General features: G+C 35.3%; 1 protein-coding gene across 1 annotated transcript in view; it reads right to left on the bottom strand.

The window, feature by feature from the left end:
• The window catches only part of TMEM232 (transmembrane protein 232), a gene marked incomplete at its 5' end in the record, with an annotated part of 189,213 nt that overhangs the window by 92,172 nt on the left and 70,108 nt on the right, over positions 1-26,933 (bottom strand). The window contains 2 exons of the mRNA XM_078066320.1: positions 5,755-5,999; positions 21,680-21,858. Of these exons, the coding sequence (XP_077922446.1) occupies positions 5,755-5,999; positions 21,680-21,858 (424 nt within the window). The remainder of the gene's footprint in view (positions 1-5,754; positions 6,000-21,679; positions 21,859-26,933) is intronic.

The raw sequence follows: 26,933 nt of genomic DNA, 5'->3' as shown, positions 1-26,933 counted from the left end.
AATAAAAATAAAAACCTTCTTCTTATGAAGTTTTTTTAACAAAGTGCTCAAGGCTTTGCCATCAGATGAATTTCACTTGAGGGGAAAGAAAGCATCACAGTAGACGCAGAAGTCAGAATGCACTTAACACTTAAGTTCAAACTCCCACACTTAATGACTGTGAGTCCTTGGGCAAATTACTTAACCTCTCAGATTCCACATCTTCAAAATGGAGATTTTTATAGATCTATAAAATCTATAAAATGGACAAAATCATCATCTACATCGACATCTAAGGGTCGTACATCTAAGTGCTTAGCACGGTGCCTTGTTTATAAAAGGTACCCACATGGGGTGGCAAACAGAATTGTTCAACTTTGACGTCAGAGAGTCATCTTAATTGCCTGGCAACTTGCCACTTCGAACTAGCGGTCCTAAGAGTTCCTTCATTTGGTGGAGTTCCTCCCACACCCAACTTCACGAGGAGCCCAGTGGCTATCTTTTACAACCATTAAGAAAACTTCCCAAGGGCTCCAGGTTCTGGACAGCTGGCGTTTCTAGCATCACCTATCCAGCTGGTGCCTCATCTCAGACGGCTTGGCAACTGAACCCAAAATGTGTATTTCTTCCTTGAGAAGGTACTTCTCACGCTTCCGTTATAAGAAGGCACAGTAGCAGTCAGGCAGGGTCTCTTCCCTCGAAACACAAACCCAGTGAACGTCCAATTACTTCTCTAACTCCAGCACCCCTCTCCACAGGATAATGAGAAAGAACCATGTGCCTCACCACTGACCACTGATCTTTCCAATAAAGCCTGTTCTTACTGGACATTGTGGTATTTACCTTTCCCTACCTTGTTGCCATTCAGTAAATGTTAGCTACTCCTCGTTCTATTATTTTGGAGTTTGCTCCACTTATAAAGGAAGCTTCAGAGAAGATGCAATAGCCTTGGGTACGACTGTTTACGAAGTCAGCCATGTAAAATTTCCTGCATAAATGACAACAGATATTCTCAGCCCATTCTTGCTAGTTTCACCTCATATCTCTTCCGTGTGCTGGTCTCGTGAAGTCTTCTAACATAAAACTTGTGAGCAAACTAAGCACAATCAGAGATAAAGTTTTAAGTTAGAATTTTCCAAGTCTTCACATATGTGCAAAAAATTAGTTGTTTGTAAGTTTATAGGGATTCAAGGCATAAGGTTAGGAAATACACTTAGAAACTTCAGAAGCAAAACAGATGTGGGAACTGGTTTTTGAAAATTTGGTCTTCAGAGTTCTCAATTCTCAGCCTTAAGGTAAATTTGTGATATTTTTACAAAGAGAGAAAAGGAAAATACTATGCTTTGAAGTAGAAGTATTATATGCCTAGTTTTTTGGCTGCAATTTTATGATACAGTAAAGAACCATAATGATTTTTTTTATTTTTAAAAAAATGCTAAGGGGCAAAAAGAGCATGCACCCAACAGCGTGTCCCACTAACTTAAAGCAAAACAAAAAATTAAAAATAAAAATAAAAACAATATACAGAAGCAAAATAATGAATTTTCTTTTGAAAATTTTCATAAGAAGTCAAATGTGCAAATCATTCAGAGTAAAATATATGTTTATAAACATATATATGTTTATATATATGTATATAATGTTTATAAACATATAAAAGACAGAATTCCTGCTTTCAAAGAACTTTATAGGCTAAAAGCACAAGTGAAGAAAAATATTTTTGGAAAAAATTATAAGTCATGAAACGTAGTAGATGCTTCATCAGTAAGGAAGCTCCCATTTTCTCCTTGTAATAGTAAATTTTCAGATTTTCACACTGAAGTAAGTATGCTTTAGTGCTCCAAGTTAATGAAGAACATATTCTCTTCAATTTCCTGTCCTCCTACCCATCTTCTGTAGGTGTCCTTAAATGTTGGCCTTCTTGCTGTCTTTCACATTGCTACTGGTAGAAAGCACAAAATGGACATTTCTAGGAATACTTGATGAAGAACTGGTGATATGACCCTGCACCCAAAGACCTTTAAGATGTGAAAAAGAGCAGAGCACCCAGCAGGCTCTGAATTATGTCTTTGTGCTTTAGCTACAAAACTTCAACATGCTCAGATGTTCATTAACTGCACTAATTCCAGTTTGTGGACCTGGAAGTGGGAGGAGGTGGAGAAGCAAGAGAAGGAGCTAGCTGTGAGACTGCTGAATAGATGCAGAATCAAGCAAATGGAAGAAATAATATTTCCCACACTTCATGGTTAGTGAGCCAGAGACATTTCATCAATGCAGAGCTTAAACTGAAGTTTGCTTCTTAACAAGCAGGGATTTCATTCACATAACCCTCCTGGACGGTAGAGACTGTTCAGCCAGGCCTGTACGTCTTCAGGCCGCTGAGCTGTAGCCCTACTCCACTCACCTCTGCTGTCCCCAGAGATGAGTCTATCCCTAAAGGAAGCGGGCAATATGCACAACTCCAGGGGGCACCGTTCACACACACTACAGCATGAATGGTGCAATGTGAAAGCTGCTCCCCTGAGCTATGCCACATGAGGTGCTCCTGCCAGAGGGATGCTGAGGCTGCTGGGGCTCTCTCGGTCAGGACAGAGACACTAGTTAAATTGCTAGAGCCTGTAATGAGCTGTGAAAAATGGATAAGGACATTCATCATTAATCTTTTTCAAAGATTAATGATGAATGTCATTTACGTAATGAACTGTAGACTCTGATGAGAAATTTAATTTCCTAATCCTTCAAAACCTATAGGACTCTCTGAGTCATAACCCCACCCCACTACTCTTTTGTCTCATTTCCCTCTGACTTTGCATATTCTCTTCCCCTATCCCCAACCCTTGCCCACATCCCTCCATTTGTACCTTTCATTAGTATATGTCTTCTCAGTATGTCTCTTTCTTCTTTCCTTCTGTTAGTAACATTTATTTCTCTGTTCTGCTATTTTTAGAAGATTTTATTTATTCATTTATTTGAGAGAGAGAGAGCAAGAGAGCAAGCAGGAGGGAGAGGGAGAGAGAATCTGAAGCAGACTCCGCGCTGAGCACAGAGCTGGACTGGGGGCTCAATCCCACAGCCAGGAGATCATGACCTGAGCCGAAACCAAGAGTCGGACCAACTGAGCCACCCAGGCGCCCCCCTGTTCTGCTATTCTAAGCATTGCCAATATGTCTCCTCTTCTCTGTCTCTGTTTTTCCTTTCTGTGTCCCAGCAAACACCATTCATCTCCATCTGCCCTTTTTACTGTCTATTGACCCTTTCCCCTGCTATTTCCTTCATCTCCTCTTGTCAATATCCAGTTTCTTCTGTTTTTCTAGTTTTCTGTCTTTTCCTTCAACTGAACGTAATGAGAAGCCAAAGTACACTTGTCCAGTGTTCTCTCTGTGGTCCCAGATTGATTTTCTTCCATGTTTTTGGTTCTTGAGAATATACAGAATACATTTGGGGATTCTAAAGTAAATCTCAATACCCTTGATATTTAAAGCCAGCATCTTCATTATACTTTGACATACTGCAACCTTACAAATATTTATAATACATACTGATGAATATTTTTATAATATTTATTTCTTCCAACAAGACTACTGAAGTCCAGGCTATGTGATCCTTCAATTCAAATGTACATATCTTCCTCACTGACTTTAGAATTCTTGAAAAAATGCCCAAACTATGTCAGAACGCTGCTCAAGCATTTATCTATTTTTCTGTGGACTTCTTGTGTACACAAAAGCCAAGCCTACCTACTGGCCTCATTCCACCCAATTATTATACTGCCAATAACGTCTGCCTTTGGGCAACAACAGTTTTATAATTTTGGAACACAAATAATGATTTAGACAATGCTGAGTTAGAATCTAAAAGCTGGTTCAGTAGAAAAATAATATAAAATGAATAAAACATTACATTAAGAAGAATAAAAGGGACAAAATTCAAATACACAAAATGAGAATTGGTTGAGGAAGAAAATAACCACAGAAGCAGAAGAATCAATTGTGACCAAATAAATTCTGAAAAGGGGGATAAAATAAGTAGTATTCAAAGGAAGCATAATCTGCTAAAATTGACTAAAGAAGAAAGAGAAAGATGAAAAGAGACTGATATTCAGGATTGATACTCCAGATACTTTTATGGCATGGACCTCAAACAGTAAGAACTGAATTTATTGTACCTGTGCATTCTGGCTGAATAGCCTTGCCAACAGCCATACAAAAATAGATAAATTTGACAAAGAGCTCCCCTTAGGAGGGGCATAAGGTACTGATGGTTTAAAAGGGAATTCTATCAAACCTTAAAAGAGTAGGTAATTCCAAATTACTGAAATTCTTTTAGAACATAGAAAAGAAAATAAATAAGAACTTAGTATTTAATAAGTATAACATTTTAAATCAGAATAAATGTTGAAAGGAGATAGGTGACTCAATAAATATTGTTGGGACAGCTGAGTAGCCATCTGGATTGACAACTCACACTACACACACACACACACACACACACACAAATTTCAAATGGACCAATGACTAAAATATTCAAAATAAATCTTTAAAAGTACCAGAAAACAATATGACAACATTTTAATCATAAAATGAAAAGAGTTTTCCTAAATAGATATGTAGTGAAATTTTGATAATTTATATTACTTAGAAAAATGACTAAGATAAAAAAATACTATAAGCAAAATTTAAAGAAATAAAAAGTGGAAGGAAATATAAACATTTGTAGCTCTTACCATAGACAAAGGGACACATCAATTAATAGGGAAATAGTTCTTGCAAAGCTAAGTGAAAAAGATATAAACTCAATGGAAAAAATGGGCAAAAGAAATAGTTAATTCCCATATAAAGGAAAAACAAAAGGCTCTTAACATATGAAAGGTATTCTAACCACTCACCTTAAAACTATATTTAAAAACAGGTTTCACTTTTCAGATTATCAAAACCCAAAAGTTTGTCAACACTCAACTATTGGAAAGAATAAAGAGAAACAAGTACTCTCAGATATTGCTGGTGGAGATATAAATTTGCACAATTCCTCTGAAAGCTAATTTGGAAATATCTACCAAAATTACAAAGGCAAAAACACTCTGACTCAGAAATCACACTTCTGAGCATTTATCCTGCAGGCATTCTTCCTCATATATAAAAAGACCTATGTGGAAGGTTAAATTTTGTGGTAGTATATAGTAGCAGACAATCTAAAACAACCCAGATGCCAAACAATAGGAAACTGACTAAATAAACGGTGGTACATTCATACTAAGGAAACCATCGTAACATATTAAAAATATAATAATAATGAGAAAATTCTCTATGTACTGGCATGAAAAAAATATCTAAGAAATGAAGTTAAATAAAAAAATGTAAGATGCCAAATGATATATTTAGTATGCTAACTTTAATGTAAAAATGGAGAGACAATTTAAAATATAATTTATTTCGTTTACATTTTATAGATCCTGGAAGGATACACAAGCAATTAATGATAGGGAGAGATGGGGGGTAGACTAGGCAAATGAAGGTCAGTAGTGGGAGGGGGGCTTTCACCATATTAAAACACTAATTTATATTATATAATATTATCTATTTTAAACATGAGGAAATAGTTGCTAAGAAGAGAGTACTTGCTTATGATAGAATACCTAGAAGTTGTTGGAGCCAAAATTTGAATTGAAAAAGAGAAAATGAGTTAAATAATGTGGCACATGATTATACATAATTTGTATGACTTTGAAATGCAGTGTATTAGAATAACAGGACTATTTTGAATAGTGCTTCACTTTACCTTATAGTAACATGTAGAACTCTTTTCTTCATGTAATCCTTTTTGTTCAGATATTTCACTGGATCCTGTTTTTTCAGTGGTTCTTTCAAAGGAAGAACATGGGCTTCGGTGGAGGGGAAGAACAGTTTGGAAAGAGCATTGGCAATTCTCCATCCTATATATTTAGAGAAAGTTTCATCCCCTACATTTGATGAGACTTTTGTACTATAATTAGTGAAGGGATCAGTTGGGTCATTTAACTCAGCCTGTTGAAAGAAAAGAAAAAGGAATCAATTGAAATAGAATTAAATGAGAGGGAAAATGATATATTTTTAAATAAAAGACAAATGTAGGTTCATTTTCTTTGACTAATGTTGCATTCTTACTAAATAAAAATAACCTTTATAAGAAAAAAAGCAGATTCCCAAAAGATTTTTAAAAATTATGTTATTAATGAAATAAAAAATTAAGCATGAACAAAACCAGTTTTTAAATTTCAAAAATTTAATAATATAATTCCCTTTCTTTTTAAAGATTTATTTATTTGTTTATTTGAGAGAGAGAGAGAGAGAGCACAAGTGGGAGGGGGGAGAGGGAGAGAGAATCCCAAGCAGCACAGAGCCCACCACAGGGCTTGATATCACGACTCCGAGATCACGACCTAAGCCGAAACCAAGAGGCAGACACTTAACCGACTGCACCACTCAGGTGCCCCTTAATGATATAATTTCTATTTTAAATTTGTATAGTTCCCATACATGAATTTCATATTTATAATATTTATTAAGAAATTAAGCAATCAGTTGAAGGAATGTGCATGTTTTATTAAATCAGAATTTCATTTCTCTGTACATAATCTAAACTTTCTTTGAAACCAACAAAAAATCTAAACTTTCTTTTAACAAAATTTGTGTTAAGTAAAAAATGAAAAGAGCTTTGTATTTAGCTCACATTGAAGATGTTCTAGGATTTATATTTAAATTAAATTTAATATTTTCTAATCTTTTAAAAAAAAGACCTAACAAAAAATTCCACAATACTTAAGCAATTTTTAGTCAAGAAAGAGCTATTTTCTGAAATTTCCTATTTATGTTCAATAATGTCCATGACTGATTTTTAATTAAACCTCCTTTTGAAATGGCTAGAGGCATATTTTCTCTGGCTAGAATTGGTAATGATAAATGAAGATATAAGTTTCAAAATCTCATGTGTCACATTTTTTTTAAATGTTCACAATATGTTCATGTTAGGAATTGTTTCATAAATAAATTGGATGCTGCCTCCTTGCATTAAAATTTTTACATTTTTTATTCAATATTACCCATCTTCAGGCAGTTTATTACCAGTCACTCAGGATTCATTTTATATGCCTATTGATCGTATGGTAGAAAATTAAGGAATAGAAAATATTTTTCTGCATATGAACATCCAACTTAAACTCTTTAAGATGTCAAGATCAGGTTTGGCTCAATCAAATTACTGTTTGAAGATTGACTATTGCATTTAGACAAAATTATAGTGGGAAAAAATGGGAGCAATCTCATAAAAACTGAAAAGCATAAAGGGTAAAGCAATGAAGAAAATAGCAAAAGGCAGTTAAGTAAATAGGGATTACTGTGAAAGCTCTGGCGGATGGGAAAGAGTAAAACGTAAAACCATGTATGTTTAAAGTATATAGTATAAACAAACAATTATGTCTATACTATTCCCAGTTGTTGCATATCTTGATTATTAACTGAGTTGAAATCATACAAAGAGCATTTCATTTGAAGTAAGAAATTAAACTGTGTCTAGGACACTTCGTATTTGTTGTGACTTTGAGGAAATTAGTTAATGTCTCAAAGCCTGCAGGTTCATCTGCTAAAAGGTAATTACAGTACCTATATTTTTCTAGCCATTTATTTTTATTTACAGTTTGTGTTCAATACAAATCAATTCCATAGCCTGAGAAGTTACTATGAATAAAGGCATAAATACACAAATACAATATATAATCCAAAATAGGTGCACAACATTCACATATGAAACAAAATGTAAGGTTCAATCACACACTCAGTAGCTTGAGATCTGTTGAATATGGTTGTTCCAGGGTAGATTTCTAAAGATTAAAAAAAAAAAATGACCTTAGTTATCAAGACTACTGTGGGGATATTAGATACTGGAACATGTAAGCATCAGTGTGTGACCATGTGAACAAAAGACTTTAAGGAGTATCTATTTTTAAAAAGGTTTCTGTGCCTCGAGGCAGCTGTGAAAGATTTACTTTCCAGAATTCAGCACACTTTAGGCTTAGGACCAGGTTTTAACTATCTAAAAATATTGACTGATAACAGAAAGCATTCCAAATGAGGCTATTCTGATTCATAGAGTTTCTTCAAAAAGTATTTACAGAAAGAGTACAAAAATTCTGAATTTAAGTTTCCACTCTTCACTTCCCATACTTGATTTAGAGTTTAATTCACATATTTGCCTTTTTAATTTCAAGATGTGTCAACTTTACCTTCAAAACAGATCATTTTTCAAATTGTAAAAAGTATTCAACATATGCAGAAATAAAAAGCATTTTGAAATTAGTTGAAGTCAATGCACTTTTTGGAATCATTTTAGCTAAATGAATCTGGCACTTCCGTTGAATAAGAATAGGTGATAAGTATATAAGCAAAATTTACTCATTATGCTTGGATTTGGGGTAGACTCAGTCCATCACTGCCCTGGTACATGTCAATTACTATATAAAAAGTCAAATGCGATGTCAAATCCAAAGCCTCAAAAAAAAGAGTTCACGTCTCAAGAAACAGTGATAGTTAACAATATCTAGAGCACATTGGCCTTAAATTAGTACAGCTGAAACATTAAGGAATTACAGTAACACCTGGAAGTACCTTCTATGTACATATAAATAGAATCTTAGAAGCTTTTTGTATTACCTATCTTATGGCATTAATGAACCAATTGAAAACTGAATCTCTTTTCCATATCTCACCCTTTGTCTCTAGATGAGATAAAATCTATTCTCATTTTTAAGGTAGGGTTTTATGTGTCTTGTACTTCTTAAACCACATTTAAGAAAATTCATCTCTTCACAAATTTTGGATGTTGTTTCCCTTCATCTTGTACTTGAAACTCCAGCAGATTTAATATTGGGATTCATTATCTAGTCAAATCCTTCACATGCTCTCCAAACCATTTAATTTTAGGATCCTCAACATTTTCTGTGTCAATAAAATAAGGTATGGAATTAACAGATTCAATGAAGACCTGTTTCTTCCTTGTCACAATGGATATCTACACACCATCAGGATTGGATTTAGAAAATGGGGAAGTACAGGAGACCCCCCCCTCCTTATCCATGGTGATGTGTTCCAAGACCCTCAGTGGTTGCCTGAAACCATGATAATACTGAACCCTATATATGCTTTTCCTTATACAGACATATGATAGGGTTTAATTGTATAAATTAGGCACAGTAAGAGGTTAACAACCAAAATAAAATAGAACAATTATAACAATATTCCGTAATAAAAGGTAAGTGAATGTGGTCTCTCTTTGTCTCTCAAAATATTGTCCTGTACACACCCTTCTTGCAATGATATGAGATGTTAAAACGCCTCTGTGGTGAGATGGGAGGTGAATGACGCATGCGTTGTGAGGTACCATTAAGCTAACTATTGACCTTCTGATGATTGATCATGAGCTTCATCTGCTTCCGGACCATGGGTGACCACGGGTAACTAAAACCTCTGAAAGCGAAACTGCTGATAAGGGAGGACTACTGTGCAGATGTTTCTTGGCTTGAGTTTCATAAGAGTAGAGATATAGAACAGAGAATGAGATCATGAAGAGACTAGCTGTTGACTGCAGAGCATCACCACTTGTCTTGGTGGTGGAATTAGCTAGATTTGGGGCAGCTGAGGTATTCTGGGAGGAATTACTCGAAAGCATTACAACAGTTGCTTGATTTGAATAAATCTGCGTGGGTAGGAGCATCGCCAACAACAGCAGCCCCTGTCTGACTCTGGCCACCAAAGCTTTGCCCAGGTTCCCCTCCTACTTGCGCCTCACGCTGCATACCTCGTCAGATACCAGGTGTATGGAGAACCTCCAGCTGGGGTGGGCGCAGGCAAGGTGGTTTACCAATACAATTTATTCTGCTTACCTTCCCTGGCTCAATTTTTTTATAAGAAAAGGTACTTCAAAATCAATAATAATATGTAGTATTATACAAATATATTACTATGAGCTCTTCCATTATAGGAATGATGGATGAGGGGCACCTAGGTGGCTCAGTCAGTTAAACATCTGCCTTCAGCTCAGGTCATGATCTCAGGGTCCCAGGATAAAGCCCCTGCGCCCTGCTCAGCGGGGAGTCTGCTTCTCCCTCTCCCCTTGCCCTCCCCTCACGCCCATCCCCCGCTATTGCTCGCGGTCTCTCACTCAAATAAATAAAATCTTAAAAAAAAAAAAAAAAAAGAGCGATGGATCAATAAATGTGTGAGTAAATGAATGAACCAACAAAAATAATTTTTGGTAAATTTCTGGTAAAATACATTGTTTCCAGACATAACATTACCCTGCATTACAGAATATTGATGCTGTTTTTATCATGACTCATTTGGTTACCCCTTGCTTTCTTCCTTCCCAGACCAGATAAGTTGTAGATCCAGATGCCAGTTCTTTCAAGAAGCAAAATGAAGGCATTTCTACATCTCTCATCATGGTTCACTGATCGAAAGCCCACATAAATTTCTCTTCCCTGTTGATGTTCAAGGCATTCGACAAACAGAAGTATAGTCTCAAATATCAGTCAAATGCATATTTACCTTATCTAGAAAAGATTTTGTTTGTTTGCTTTCCTGGAGGAAGTGCCAGCAAATAATATGGGTTTTGCAATTAGATCTGAAATCAGTTCTGGCTTTTCCATTTATTAGTTGAGGATGCAAACTTTGAGAAAAGTTACCTCGCTAGGCCTATGTTTTGTGTTTAGTTTAGTTCTGTCATGTTTTTCATTTGTGATATGGAGATAATGATAACCACTCTCAGAGTTTTGTAAGGGTTAACTTAGCAGGCAGTGAGAAGCTCAACAAGTATCCACCCATTTCTGTCAGGAGTTCCCTAAGACAGAGCAACTCACCCGAGGAGACCTGATACAACCTCTGCCAAGGTGAAAACAATGATGTTATATTGTCACTTTTACATGAACAAATTTGTGAAATAGAATCATGATTATTCTACCATAGTCATTTCTTTTTTAAAGAGTCTTCCTTCTGAATAACAGAAGACTGTTATTATCCTAATGTTATTCTAATTATTCTAATGTCATAATCCAGAGACTTAAGTGCCAACTACACATAAATATATATCTATACTTCGTGGAAGTAGACTAACACAAAATATTAATGAGCATTCCTTACAACAGATACCAAAATCATGAATTTACTACAACTTGGCCTACCAATAAACATTACCTCAAACTCCATTTTTAAACATTATTTATACATAATTTACATTTTTATCCTATATCCCTACTTTTTAGCAATGCCCAGGTAGGCTTTAAAATTCAGAATTTTCCTTACTGCATTATTGAAACTTGACATTTTTTACTAAGAAATGAATGGCAATTTCTGAATATTTATGTTAATTTTACTAATCTAATATTAAAGTAGGGAAGGTGGTGTTAAAAAATATTTCTCTACATACATATTCTAGCCACAAGTAGGGGCCGATGCCCACCCTTTTGTCTTTGTATTGGACACAATGGTGGTAAAAAAGAAAAACAGCATTCATGTAGGTTAGCAAGCAGATGGATAATCAGCACAAAGAGAAATTCTCCAAGGAATTATGATGTAGTAGCAATGCTAAATAAATAATAAGAGTCTCTCCAGAGTTTTTAATTTTCTGTCAATACTTAAGGATATGTAGCAAATACATCAACATGTAAGCTAGCTCACACTCTGACATGAGAGAATAAAAAAGAAATAAGATGGTAGCCATTGCAGCAGAGTTTACAGCAAATTCTGTTTCTCTCATCTCTCTCTGTTGTATCTCCACTTCTCCTTAAGTAATCCTAGAGCTGGGAATATTTAACTTGTTTGCAGGAAAATATGACAATTTTATTCTTTAAATTTCAAAATTTATACAGAAGTGAGTCATTGATAGTCCCAAAAGATTATTTCCTACAGGAGTTACAAAATCTCACAAGGGAGGACAGCATGAGAAACTCCTAACTATTAAAATGTGGTCCTTAGACCATCATTATCCGTCATTACCTGGGAGCATGTTATAAATGCAGAATTTCAGGTCCTAGTCCTGTATGTCTTAAAGCCTAAGAAGAACAGATGTAGTAGATTAAGAAAAGGACTAATATGGGAATATCCATCTTTCCAGTTGTGTGATCTTGCACAAGTTATTTAACCTCTCTGAGCATGTTTCCTTATTCCCAAAATGGGATGATAATAATACTCCCCTTTATCGTGTTATTATAAAGGTTAAACACAAAAATTGACTACATTTTCCAGCACAGTGTCTGATATACAAAAATTCTTCAATAAACATTAGTGCCTTGTTTATATTTAATTTTGGAGAGAGGACACAGCAGAGTGGAAATAGCAGAGCTTTTGGGTTAAGCTCATTCATCAATGCATCCACCACCAGCCACTTATTTTAATTGTGTTTAGACTCAGACACTCCCACCTGTGTGGGTGATGGTGGTTCTGGGAGAGTTATGGGGTATCGGTAAGTTAATATATGTAAGACACTTAATATATGTAAGACACAGGCTAACTGTAAGTTCTACAAATAGTTTTGTTCTCTTAAAACAGTATATCCTGTTACATTAGAATTCTACTGGTAAATGTTTAAAGAGACTGTACTCTTCCAAAAATACATCTCCCTTTCCACACTCAGAGTTTCCATTTATATCAAAAGAGGAGCCGTATGTGGAGGAGAAGTGAGGTAGGTACTGAGAAAACAGAGACTAATAGTGTTGTTTATTCTATTTTGCTGCTTTATAGAGTACATTAGGAGTATAAGAATATCATTAAGAATAAAAATAAATTTTAAAGATCTCACCATGAAACATTAACCAAAAAGTGTGTTACCTGATGAGTCAAAGGTACTCTGAATAAAGTCACATATTCATTTTGGCTGTACATATTTCCTTTTGATATTTTAGGTCATATACCAGATGGAAGAAAGCATTTATACATGGTGACCTTTCCTAGATATGCCCACATATGCTGCTGAATTGCCTACACAGAAGAGCCTTGCTCATTGCAAGTCTCCCTGGAAGTATTTCGAACAAAGCACATCAATTAACATTTATTTATCATGCCACTATGAGTATATGACAGTTTTTGATTTCTTTCCCAAATACTCAGGCAACAGTTGGGTTTATATTGAACTTGTCAATGAAGGGTTTATGTTTAAGGATCTATTTAGAATTGTTTTTCATTTCAAATATGCTATTAAATATTTCACCTCTCCTGTAACCTCCATTAAGCAGCAAATTTCATGAACAGATAGAACAAGAATTATAGATGATAGGATGCTATTATGGATTAAAAAAGCATGCAAGACATGAAAGTACATAATATAGTTAGTAAAAGGTTTACCAGTGATGCAGATAAATTGAGGTATTAAGTATAAAATTTTATTCATTAAATTCAATAGTTTATCATAGGAATTGCACATTTATTTTTAAAGTATAAAAAGAGAAATTTCTACTTAATTCCCTAAACGTGGAGGTATATTCAATCCATCAGAAACAAATCCTTCCCACTCTAATGTACAATAGTTTATCATTAAGGCTTTGTTTCACTCTGTATAGGTAATATAATAATGACTTTACATGAGGAAAGCTTCTGGCAACAAGGTGTTAGGAGGGAAAGAATAAACAAAGGTTGTCCTATAAGCATTTGCATTAACTGAAATAAAGTAGAATACATATTTTATTTTAGATGGAAGCATCTGAGACACAAGCCTTCATAGGTGTTTTTTAGATGTTCTGTATCCTCATTGAGCAGTGAGGGAGCACCTAAAGACTGACGGAGTTTTTACCCCTTGTAGAAGAAAGCTGCTGTGCATTTTACCAGAGAACTTGTTGCCTAAAGAGGTATCACAGGCTAGTAATGTAAGTGGTTCAATGGAATCTGGGAATTAGTAAGCTATTAAGGAAAATTAAAAAATGTTTAGGAATAAATAACCTTTGTAGTTTTATTACTGTACATAAGTGTTGCCAATGTAGTGTCAAAAAAGAAAACGAAACCTTGATTTTACCATGCACATGTTCTGTAAAATTAAACACACTTCAAAGATAAGTTATATAGAAAGTGTTCAGACTATTCCAGACACGAAAGCATGATTTTAACAAAATCAAAATATTTGCTGTAACACATTACACCTATAGATCAAATGTGCTCCTTCTTTTGAAATCATTTTGCTTTTGTCTTATTCAGATATCTGAAGTTTAGTTGTTTAACTTACTCTACACGTTAACTCCCGATTAACTCCCTTAAAAAGGCAGCTAATTTTAAAATCTGAAATAAATATGAATATTATTTTCCTCAGAGAAATTAAGCATGAAAGGGAATGAATATCAGCTGTGGAATTTAGGAAAGAAGATCACATAGAAATAACACAAGAACGGAGCAAGAGACCACAGAGAGAAAAACTGAGAACTGCACAGGAGCTAATCACTTTGGTCATTTGAATAATTAGGTGTGGAGAACTTAAAGGAGTTAGATTAGCTATTATTATCCCTGAAACCTACTATAGACATGTTAATATGCCATTTAACACAGCAAAAATACCAGCTAATAATAAACCTGAAAAAAACCTTTATGATCAAAGTCATAAATATGATGCAAGGAACACCACTGCCTGGAAGAATAAACAGAGCAATTGATTAGACGCTTAACTTTATGTCATATCTATACCAACACAGAATTCTTAGCCAATAAAACTACCCTTCAGAATTAAATTGAATAAAAACCTCTTCAAGTAAATGAAAATTGACAGAATTAGCCACCAGGAGATACTTACTAAAAGAATATGAAAGGGTTTTCTTTGAGCAGAAGAAGAATAAGCCCATGCAGAAGGTTGGAGATTCAAGAAGGAAGAGTAAAGAAAGAAACATGCAACCATGTAGGTAAATTTAAAGAATATTAAGTGTAAAAAATATTAATAATATATTGATACCTGTAAATACATACATACACAAACAACATCAATATACACACACAATTAAAATGTTCAACAGGAAGATTATGTAAGTAAAGAGAAATAAGTGGAGTTAAAATATTTTTTTTTAAGATTTTATTTATTTGTCAGAGAGAGAGAGAGAGAGCGTGCGCTGGCGCGCACAAGCTGGGGGAGGGGCAGGCAGAAGGAGAAACAGGTTCCCCGCTGAGCAAGGAGTCAGATGCAGGACTAGATCCCAGGATCCTGGGATCATGACCTGAGCCAAAGGCAGACCTTAACCAACTGAGCCACCAAGGCGTCCTGAAGTTAAAATATTTTAAGACAGTTTAAGGCATAGGAAAATACTAAATTTCTTTATATTAGACTTCAATAACACAAGGATTCACTTTGTAACATCTTTGGTAACAAGTAAAAGGTGTAACCACCAGACAAATAAAGAGGATGGCATGAAATGGTATAATAAAAAATCTTCCCAAAAAAGGCACAAAATGAGATTTAAAAAAGGAAAGGATGTACAAATAGAATGGTAAATAACAATCTGTAGAAATAAACACATATATTGTAATGATGTTAAATGTAAATAGAATAAGCATTGAAATTTAAAGACCATAATCTTTAGGTTAAAAAAAAAAATACTGCTTCTCCAAAGAGCTAAACATATAAGGATTCAGAGTTTGAAATAAAAAGATGGAAATAGATATGCAAACACTAATCAAAAGACCCCTCATAAAAGAAAGCTACTATGATTATACTCATAACCAAAAGGTAACTTATTATAAAGAAGAACATTTTATAATAATGAGAGTATCATCACTGAGCCCAGTAGAATTGAACTAGAAATCAAAATCATAAACATAACAGCAAAACCTCCATATGTGTGGACATTAAGTCATGAACTTGAGTAGCTGTGGCTCAAAATAGAAATAATAGTAGAAATTAGAAACTTTTGAATTGAATGATAATTAAAATATTACTTATTACAACTTTCAGGATACATCTAAATTAATGTGTAGAGGGAAATTAATAGTATTAAAATCATATATTGGAAAAATGCTGCAAGTCAGTGACAAGGAGTACAGTTAAGTAATTTTGGAAAAGGAGCAACACATTAAATGCAAGGAAATTAGCAGAAGAAACTATAAATCTAATATCAGATATTAAAGAAATTAGAGAAAACAGATTATCAGTATCAAGAGAATTAAGGTTTTTTAAAATTTTTTTAAAGATTGATTATTTATTTTAGAGAGTATGCACATGAATGCAGGGAGGGGCAGAGGGAGAGAGAGAATCTCAAACTAACTCCATGCTGAGCGTGGAGCCTGATGCGGGGGTTCAGTCTCACCACCCTGAGATCATGACCCAGGCCAAAATCAAGAGTCAGATACTTAACTGACTGAGCCACCCAGGTGCCCCAAAAGTTGTTTTTTAAAAGACAAAGAAGTTGATTAAATCCTTAGCATGATAGATTAAAAAGAGAACAAAAGCAAAAATAATAAGAGTCAGGAATGAAGGAGAGAATATCATGCCAGATCCTAAAGACATTGAGATATCATAGAAAGATATTGTGAGCAACTTCATAAGATATTGCAGATGAAATTCCTAGGAAAAAAAAAACTGATGCAAGGAAATTTAAAGTCTAGGAAGGTATACAGCGGTAAAAGAATTCCACAAGGCACCTGGGTGGCTCAGTTGGTCAAGCACTGGACTCTTGATTTCAAGGTCATGAGATTGAGCCCCACATTGGGCTCCACACTGGGCGTGGAGCCTGCTTAAGATTCTTTTTCTCCCTCTCCCTCTGCCCCTCCCCTGCTGCTTGCTTGCTCGCTCGCTCTCTCAAAAAAAAAAAAAAAAAAAAGTCACAATTAAGACCTTTCCATAAGTATCCATGATAAATGGATTCATATGTCAATACTACAGAATTTTTAAGGAAGAAATTATGACCATACTACAAAATTCTTCCACAGAATAAGGCAAAAAAGATAATCACTTCCCAATTCATTCCATAAATCCAGCATAACTTTGATGCAAAACCTTGTAGAAAACATTATAAGAAAAAAAATATGGAGCAATTGCACCCATTAACATGGATGCAAAATCTTAAGCAAAATATTATCAAAGCAAATATGACAATATTAAAAACGATATTATATCATCAAGTGTCTTCATTCCAGGAATGTAATGATTGTTCAACATTAGAAAAAGCAAACAATGTAATATACCACAGTATCCATGGGCAAGTTACTTTACCTTTTAAAAAGTTTAAATGTCCTTATTTAAAATTTCAACTTCCTCATCTATAAAATCAAGAGCATGAAAATACAAATAACATATGGTTTTCAAGAGGATTAAATAATTAATGCAGGGGCACCTGGGTGGCTCAGTCGGTTAAGCGACTGCCTTCGGCTCAGGTCATGATCCCAGGGTCCTGGGATCGAGCCCCGCATCAGGCTCCCTGCTCGACGGGGAGCCTGCTTCTCCCTCTCCCACTCCCCCTGCTTGTGTTCCCTCTCTTGCTGTCGCTCTCTCTGTGTCAAATAAATAAAATCTTTAACAAATAATAATAATTAATGCAGGTAAAGTGATTAGCACATGGCACATAGTAAATGCTCAACAAATCTATTATTATCAGTGCCTTTTTAAAAATGATAAAAATGAAAGAAAGAAACAACTTCTATATTGAATAATTTAGCAGACTAAAATCTCACTTATGCAACTCTTTTACTATGCCAAAAAAAAAAAATCACCCCAAAACTTAGAGGTTTAACACAACTATTTTTTCAGCCCACAGTTCCACAGGTCAACAATTTAAGGTGGACACAGCAGAATGGTTCCTCTGGTCTTAGCTGGGCTCATTCATGTGTCTATAGTCAGCTGTTCAGTCAGTTAGGAACTGGTTAGTCTTGGGGTGGAGGGGCAGTGGATCAACTAGGATGACTTGTCTCTGTGCCATGTTGTCTCTCATCTTCCAACTGGGTAACTTGGGTTTGTTCCCATGACAGTTACAGTGTTCAAAGAGAACAAGAAAGGGCAGGCCCCAATACATAAGCATTTTTAAAATCTCCATTTGGGAGCGCCTGGGTGGCTCATTGGGTTAAGTGTCTGACTTTGGCTCAGGTCATGCTACCAGGGTCCTGGGATGGAGCCCCGCATCTGGCTCCCTGCTCAGCAGGGAGTCTGCTTCTCCCTCTGCCTCTGCCCCTCCCCACCGGCTCATGCTGTCTCTCTCACACACACACACTCTATCTCTCTAGCAAATAAATAAAGAAAATCTTAAAAACAAATAAATAAATAATAAAAAAAGTAAAATCTCCACTTGTATAACATTGGTATTGTCTCATTGTCCAAATCAAGTCATGTGGTCAAGCCAAGAATCTGAGTATAGAAGGAATCATGCCAAGGATGTGAATATAAGGAGTCTTGAATAAATTGGGGACAATTACTCTAATAATGTACCAAAAGTGCTAAGACAATAATTCTTTATTTTAAAAAGATATGAGAAAGTATATACATGATTTTACCCACCCACAAATTACCCACCTATTTAAAATTCAATAAGAAAAATTTTCTCCCAAAACTAATTGTTTTACTTAGCATTTCTATTTTTATGAAACCATCTCTAAGTTTCTAAGACATTAGCTTGGTAACCCAAACATAACTTTCCAAATGTAATGCCTACTACTGCCCAATCCAAACCTTTTTCTTCAACTAGGCAAGTAAACCAATGGCTTTTTCTTACAGTGTTCTTATTTCTGCTAGGCTCACACATTTCCTTATCTAAGAGACACACTCCTTGACCCTGCTCCCTTGAGTCATTTAGCATAACTCATCATTTAAGTTTCCAGCTCAAGTACTACTTAAAGATGACAACAATGTATTCCTCATTAATATAAGGAAAAAGTTAGAAACCAGACATTTATCTGAACTCCCATTGTGTGCCATGAACTTTGATGGGACTAGCCGTATATATAATATTCCATCTTCTTTCTTAAAAATTTTATTTGAGAGAGAGAGAACATGTGCGTGCACACATGCAAGGGACGGGTAGACAGGGGACGGAGGGTGGAGGGAGAGGGAACACCGAGTAGGGACCCTGACCATGCAGGGCTGCATCCCAGGACCCTGAGATCATGACCTGAGCTGAAGGCAGACACTTAATTGACTGAGCCACCCAGGCGTCCCTATAATATTCCATCTTCGAATCTTCAGTCTTCTGAATGAAACAATAAATATTACTCTGTAAAGGTCATTTTTTAGATTTCTTTGTGTTTTCCATAGAATTTAGCATGGCAAAATAGATTTAGGACCCAGAATATACATATTTATTTCATATTTTCTACTGAATTTGGTGAAAATTTTTATATAATTTCTTAGTGTATATACTTGTAGTTTCCTAATATTAAATAAGGGAATTCAAACTAAATAAGTGATATTTCAAAGTCAGTGGCTAGGCATTCTATCATTTATATCCATAAATCATATATTTTGTTATTTAATAATCCAAATGTCTCTAACTCTACTTAACTTTTAGATAATATAGATCTAGAGTGAATTGTATCTTTTAGTTAATCTATCTAATGCAAATAAATATTTCTTATATTAAATATGCACTATAACTTAATATAACTGCCTTTAGAAATTTCTAGTTTAGGGGCACCTGGGTGGCTCAGTCAGTTAAGCGTCTGCCTTTGGCTCAGGTCATGATCCTGGGATGGAGAGCCTCATCAGGCTCCCTGCTCAGTGGGGGTCTGCTTCTCCCTCTCCCTCTGCCCCTCCCCCCCTCTCACGTGTGCTCTCTCTCTCTCTCAAATAAATCAATAAAAAATCTTTAAAAACAAAAAATAAATTTATAGTTTAGATTTTTCTCTGAGGAAAACTTGCCTTCCCACACATTTACTATTTAAAATGAATGAAAGCATCCTTTAGAAGTCTTTTCACTAAGCATCAAAAACTAATTAGCACATCTAGTTATACTTTTGTTTATTCTTTTATTCTCAGAGCTGACTGCTTCAGTAATAGGTGTTTCCTTGGACCTAGCAACTTAAAAATATTTGCTATGTCTGATTAACTGACTTACGAATTTCAAATGTAATCATCTATAGTTATTTGCTAAAATTCTGAAGAAAGAAGATTATCCTATACCAAATGATTGGCCCTGAAAACAGGCACATAAATAGGATTCTAATTATAGAAATGACAAATTTGAGTTGGCTTATTTATTTGGTGACAGTATACAATCCATTTGAGATGTGAAGTGGCATATAAAAATGCAAAACCAGAGAATAATATGAATAATTGAAAATTCATGGAAAATGAAAAAACAAAGAGAATATAATAAGACTGGGTGAGATGAATACATATCATCCTCTATTTCTATTTAGAAACTAGCCAAAATTTGACTCGCATTTTTTTAAAACTTTATTGAGCAGCTTATACAAAATAAAACTAAGGTTGAGAAAGCACATGAAATTAAGGATTTATTTCTTAAATACCAACAAAGGGGATACCAGGTGATATAGTGGTCATCACTGTAACAGATACAATAGTAATTATTTTTTTTCTTTTTCTTTCTATGTTCTGTCCACAACTAAGAATAAAACTGAAGCATGGTTGCATAAAAGCAAGCCCATGTAATCTAAAACAATGTAGTTCAAGTGGACAGCTCTTGATTGTCTTCTCTATAAAAAGATATCAGAAGTCTAGAGAAAAGGAATGCATGTTTTTAGATAGTCCTCTATAAAGATTATTACTCCAAGTCAGATTTATGATTGAAAAACAAGGAGTTTAAGGTTTTGTTTCCTACTAAGAATCTGGAGTGTAGATGCTCTGTGTTGCAATAATGGCCCGCCCATATGCTTTGACAATCCATTAGGCAGAGTGAATTCATTATTTGCTCTTCTTACTTGTTAACATTAATTCACATCCCTAATTATTATTAGAAAACAGGATATTAAGAGTGTTAGGATAATTGCACTTGTGAAAGCAAGAAAAAGCCAGAAACTTCAGTGACAGGAAAAAAAGTGTACTTTAGTATAACAAACAAATTAACCTAGCTCAAAATAAGACATAGAAAAGAAAAAAAAAAAACTGGTGAGAGTTTAAAAATATCATAGGATACCATATGGATAAAGCATTCTGGAAAATCACATTTGCATTTCATGAAGAATGGATAGCTAATTTCATAATGATTTTCTTTGAATGTGAAGAAAAAAATATGTAGTCATTCAACTAGAACTAGAAAAACCAAAAACTTGTAAAATACATATTTAACTTTAAAGAAAAAGAGTAGTGTTAGTGAATCCAGATTTGCAATTTGTATTATCGAATGCTGGAAGGAAAAACTTAAAAGCAAGATAAATAAATAATTCATTATCCAAATTGAGACACTTTTGAGAGTGAATAAATTCACTACTAATAAGAAAGCTAGAAAATTTAGGCATAGACCCAGGCTAACCTGGGCAAACTGGAATGCATGGTTAGCATACTTAAAATGTCTCTCAGGCACAAACCCAAAGCAGAACAATTACTCTTCCCCAAAATCACCTCCTCTCTTCAAGCTTCTTAGTCAGAAGAGTGCCAATCCTCTTATCTTTAACTGAACAGAGATCAGTATTAAATTTTAAAAAACAGTGTTCTCAGCTGTGAGTCACTGACACTCACTGAATATGGACATTCCCTTTTCCTTAGAGAGAAAGGACAAACACTTCCTGATGATAGAAGTACCAATTTATTGTCTTGGCTTTTATCTTACCTGAGCTATATATATGCCATTATGGATTCGCCCATCTTTCTCATGATCCTTTATTTTCCATAATATTTGCCATATTTTGTTTCTAACTCCATCTTGCTCATCATCTCCCCGAAGTTCCCATGACATTTTCACCAGGTTATACATTAAACCATAGTATCCAATCCATATCACTTGATCACCTGTTGAAAAAGATATATTCTTTGGGAAAACATGGTTTTATTCATCTTAGAAAAGCACAGTTTTGTGAAAAAGAAAAAACTTTATTTTGCTAATATTTTAAAGCCTGAAATTCTGAGCTTTGGAATTTGTTTTACTCTTCACAGCTCTTACTCCTTTAATTTTAAAAGATCACAGATTATTTTAAAATTTCCAGCCATAAGAAAAGATCTGCACCTAACTAATATCATACCTCATAAATTTAAAGTTGGCAGGTAAACCAGGAACTATGTATTAAAAAAAAAAAAAAGTTTGGGATTCAAGGAAAGAGGCATTTGTTCAAGGTAATAGGAACACTTAGACCACCATGGTGAATTTTTATAATGAACTAGAGAACAGGAGAAAAATGACTGCCTTTTATAAAAATGACCAAGCTCTATGAAACATGGCATTTGAACCAAGAAGAAAGCCTTGAAAATAATGTGAAAAGCAGATGAAAATTGCTGATATAATTATAGACTGGAAGATTTTTTTTTTAATAATAGAGACATAAATCAACTGAAATAGAGGAAAGGGAACAATGAATCCAGAAGAGATTTTTTTAAAGTCTAACACACTCTTCCTTCTAAGACTTATCTACCAATTAATAATTTATATAAATTATCAAGGTCCACTTTTAAGATATACTTCTCCCATACAGAAAGGAGAAAGAAGTTTCTCTTTATTCTTTATCTTAATTACTTATTTCTTACCTAGGTGGTATATTGCTATGCAATACTACTCAGGAGAAGAGAATTCTTTTTTTTTTAAGACTTTATTTATTTATTTGAGAGAGAAGAGTGAGAGCACAAGGGAGGGAAAGGGGGTCCCGCTGAGCAGGGAGCCCCGACGCAGGGTTCCATCCCAGGACCCTGGGTTCATGACCTGAGCCAAAGGCAGCTGCTTAATCCACTGAGCCATCTAGGTACCCGCAGGAGAAGAGAATTCTAATTTAGTTAGTGATGGGATAAATTTGGAGAATAAAATAATACAGCAAGTTCCAAAGGGTATATGAACTAAAGTTAGCCAAAGAGCAACATGAGAGTACCAAGTATATGTGAAGCAGGTAAGAAAAACACGAGGAAGAGAAGGTTCAGGAAGGGAGATGGAAGATTTCAGAGTCAATTAAATTCTGTATTGTACTGTCCCCTAAATCCTGATGATAGTCTGTATGACACTGGAACTCATCAGTGCTCGTCTTGAATAAGGATAGAGGTACAATATGAAAAAGTCAAAATCCTTAACTTTTCCTAATTCAATATAGATTTTTATAATCCAGGCTAGTAATAATAATAATTACTATTATAACTAGAAAACTTGGGCATTTCTACTACTATGTGCCCTTATTCTAGTCCTCACTACAATCCTGCTATGAAGACCACATTATTCTTAGCATAATAGAAGGAACATATGACCTTCAAATTGGTTGAAAGTCCCCTAGCATTACACAGCTGATGAGTGACAGAGCCAGGTGAGGGTGAGTCTAATCTTATCCCAGGCAGCACAGCCTTTCCAATTCAGACAAGTGCTTTTCCTTCCTTCTATTCCAAGGGAAGAGACTAGAAGGTAGAAAGAGGAGGCAGAAGTGAAAGTATGTACACATCTTAAAAGTGGGAGGAGGATGGCAAATGTCCAGCTTCCAAACTTAAGGCATCTTTCATCATTTGTAGTGATACTTTGAAAGAGATAGTATAAACCGTAAATACAAGGCTACAGTTAAGCAGCCAATTCTTTTGAAAATGTAATTTTCCCCCACAAAAATTTTACAAGTTAAAATTAGCATGCTGCAATATTTGACATTATATGTATGAATTGATGTCAGCAAGATGATAGAATAGGAAGACCCCAGCCCTCATCCCATCATAGAAATAATTTGGCAGCCATCCATAAACAAAAGTGCCTTTTTCAGGACCGTGGGATTGAAGTAAGAGGTTGTGAAACCCCACTGGAACCCAGGACTGAGCAGGCAGTCCCAGACCCAGGTGGCATATCTGTTGGCACTTATGTGGTACCAGCCGTGGACTTGGAAGCATCCTTGCCCCACTGTGAACTCAGCTCCAGCCCTGGTTATCCAGTCTTATCCACTAAAGGACCCAGGGGGAATCCATGCCTGCTGGTACCCTTAGTAACAGGCTCACAGTCTGTGGGCCCTGAAACAGCTCTGTGACCTGGCTCCAACTTCACTCTCCCATGGTCCAGAGGCAACTCTTCCCACCCAGGAACCCACCCATGGATCTGGCAAGAGTGTGCTCAGGGAAGTGGCGGGGGCCACATCCACTTGCACCCCACATAACAGGCCTAGTATCTGTAGATGCAGAGGTGGTTGCATAACTAGGCTTCTGCCCTGCTCACCCATGGTCCTGGAGGTGGTCCCATCTGCTTTGGGATGTGTGACAGAAACTGTGCCTACTCATTCCTTTGGCAACAGGCCTATTGACTCCCAGTAGAGAGGTAGCTATAAGAAAAGAGAAGGTGGAGGATGATAGTGAGGATCTCAAATTGAGCTGAGGTAAAGAGTTCATATTAGAAATGGATGAGGGGCTGGGGCGCCTGGGTGGCTCAGTCATTAAGCGTCTGCCTTCGGCTCAAGTCATAATCCCAGGGTCCTGGGATCGAGCCCCACATCGGGCTCCCTGCTCAGCGGGGAGCCTGCTTCTCCCTCTCCCACTCCCCCTGCTTGTGTTCCCTCTCTCACTGTATCTCTCTCTGTCAAATAAATAAATAAAATCTTTTAAAAAAAGAAATGGATAAGGGGCTCCTGGCTGGCTCAGTTGGTAGAGCATGCAACTCTTGATCTCAGGGTTATGAATTAGAGCCCCAAGTTGGGGATAGAATCTACTTTTTAAAAATGGATAAGGTAAAATAACTAAAGATAAATGGGGTCATATTAAGTGGTAGATATTTGAGCAAAAGAGTAGTGTTCTATATGTTCAATGAAATGGTATGTCTATTCAAACAATAAACTGGGAAACCAATGTGGGAATTTTATGAGGTAATCTAGGTCTTTACTGTGATGAGCAGTAGGAGCTTGGAGAGTAAAGGACAAACAAGACATTGTGGAGATCTAATAATACTAGTTAGCTATAGAGGAGGAGGAAGGCATGAAGTGGAAAGGAATAGTACATTTTTAAGCTAAGGAACTTGAAACAATAATGAAATCACTTGCAGAAAAGACATTATTGTAGAGGAGCCAGTTAGGGGAGAAAGTAGATAAAATAGTATTTGGAAGATGTGGCATGGTCAGGGGTGAGGAGTATCTAATTTTCAGAGGCCTATAACTTGTAAAAATATAGCTAAAATTTAAGTGAAATAGCAAAAGTGAAATTATGGATTTGTGAGTCTATCAGAAAAATAAGGCTTGAACTTAATATGAATAACAAAACAATTATGAGTTTTTAAATTAATAGTTCTGGAATTGTGAACCTCAAAAATTAAAAAGGGCAGCTTTGAATAAAAATATGATAAATATAACATACTGTGAATTTTAACCTATTTATATATTTGTTGATAGACTCCCAAACTCTTTACATTAATAAGAAGGATTGATTAAAGTACATATAAACTGCCTTCATATATTTTAAATTATTGGTTATTAAGGAATAAATATTTTATAAGTCTATAATAGTTGAATCATTGAATTGAATATGGTTTGTTTTTAGAATCTACAAGACCAGTGATTAGTCCATAAAATATATTCTGGTAACTGAGTTCTCAAAACTCACCAAACTTTTAAAATGCCATCGGTAATTTTTAAAGTGAGCTGTTCACCTATTGATTACAGTGAAATATTGCTTACAAATAATATTTGTGGGGAAAATCTATTGTATCCAATTGATTGACAGTTAATGAAAAAAACTTACAAAGACAGATGGGATGTGTTACAATGGTCATAAAAGGCAGAATGCAGTCTAATATGCATGTCTAGACATTTGCTAAGAAGCATACCTGCTATGAAACTCCTCATTCAGGGACCAAGCTGAAGAATAAGGTACCTTTTTGTTCTGCTTTGAGTGACCCTGTGGCAGCTATCAAAAATGTTACTTTAAATATACTCAGAGAAAATGTGTCTGTCTGCAGCTAAGCAGACAGTATCCTAGGAAATAACAAAGGTGAACCAAAACAAAATTCTTAATAAATCTTGAAAACTTATTAAGAAACTATGCTGTTTGAAAGCCCGTATCATGATCCTTTCTTTGTAGCAATGCTTTGTTTTAGTGTCTGAACTCCATGGAAGCCTTTAATTGCCAGCCTAGATATTTAGATTTCACAAATTCAGTGAATGTGTAATATGAGTATTTCTACTCATATGAATGAGTATAAATGAATTTACACAATTTACAATTGTGACAAATATAACTTGGCAGAATCAAATGTACCACTAAAAGGTAACCTGACTGTGAGATGTAGTTTAAAACATGGCCTTTGTAAAATGCCACATAAAGGAAAGGAACTAGATCAATGCCAAGAAACCAATGGACAAGAACCAGTCAGCAAGCCAGGCATTTAACAAATATTTACTGAGTCAATGCTATGTGCCAACGGCTGTTCTAACACGCCAAAGAAAAAGACAATGTTACTCTCTCGGGACACGTAATTCTAGTAGAGGAAGACAGATACTAAAAAAGTAAACAGAACAGTATCAGTTCATAATGAGTGTTAGGAAAACGATAGAAGGTAGTAATGTGTTCAACAATGACTAGAGAAGAAAGTCACATAGACACAACGAGAGAAAGACCACTATGAAGACATAGTATTCAAGATAAGATATGATGGATTTTTAAAAAGTTAACCATCCAAGAAGCTGGGGGAATTGCTGCATCTGTGAGTGCAGAGGCCCACTCTGAATTATCATGGCCAATTTGTAGGCCATTGAAAGGAGTTTGGAATTTATTCTTAGCGTAATGAAAAGTTAACAGAGCATTTTAAACAAGGAAAGGAACTGACCTGCTTTATGTTTTAAAAATCTTTTTGGCTTCTTGATGGAAAATGGATTCTAGGGAGTATAAGGGAAAGGGAGACTTTCAGTTTTTGCAGTAGTCTAGAAGCAAAGTGATGATTA

Source organism: Halichoerus grypus, chromosome 2, assembly GCF_964656455.1.
Source record: "Halichoerus grypus chromosome 2, mHalGry1.hap1.1, whole genome shotgun sequence".
Taxonomy (NCBI): Eukaryota; Metazoa; Chordata; class Mammalia; order Carnivora; family Phocidae; genus Halichoerus; species Halichoerus grypus.
The sequence above is the reverse complement of the archived record's forward strand: the minus strand, read 5'-3'. Positions and strand labels throughout refer to the sequence as shown.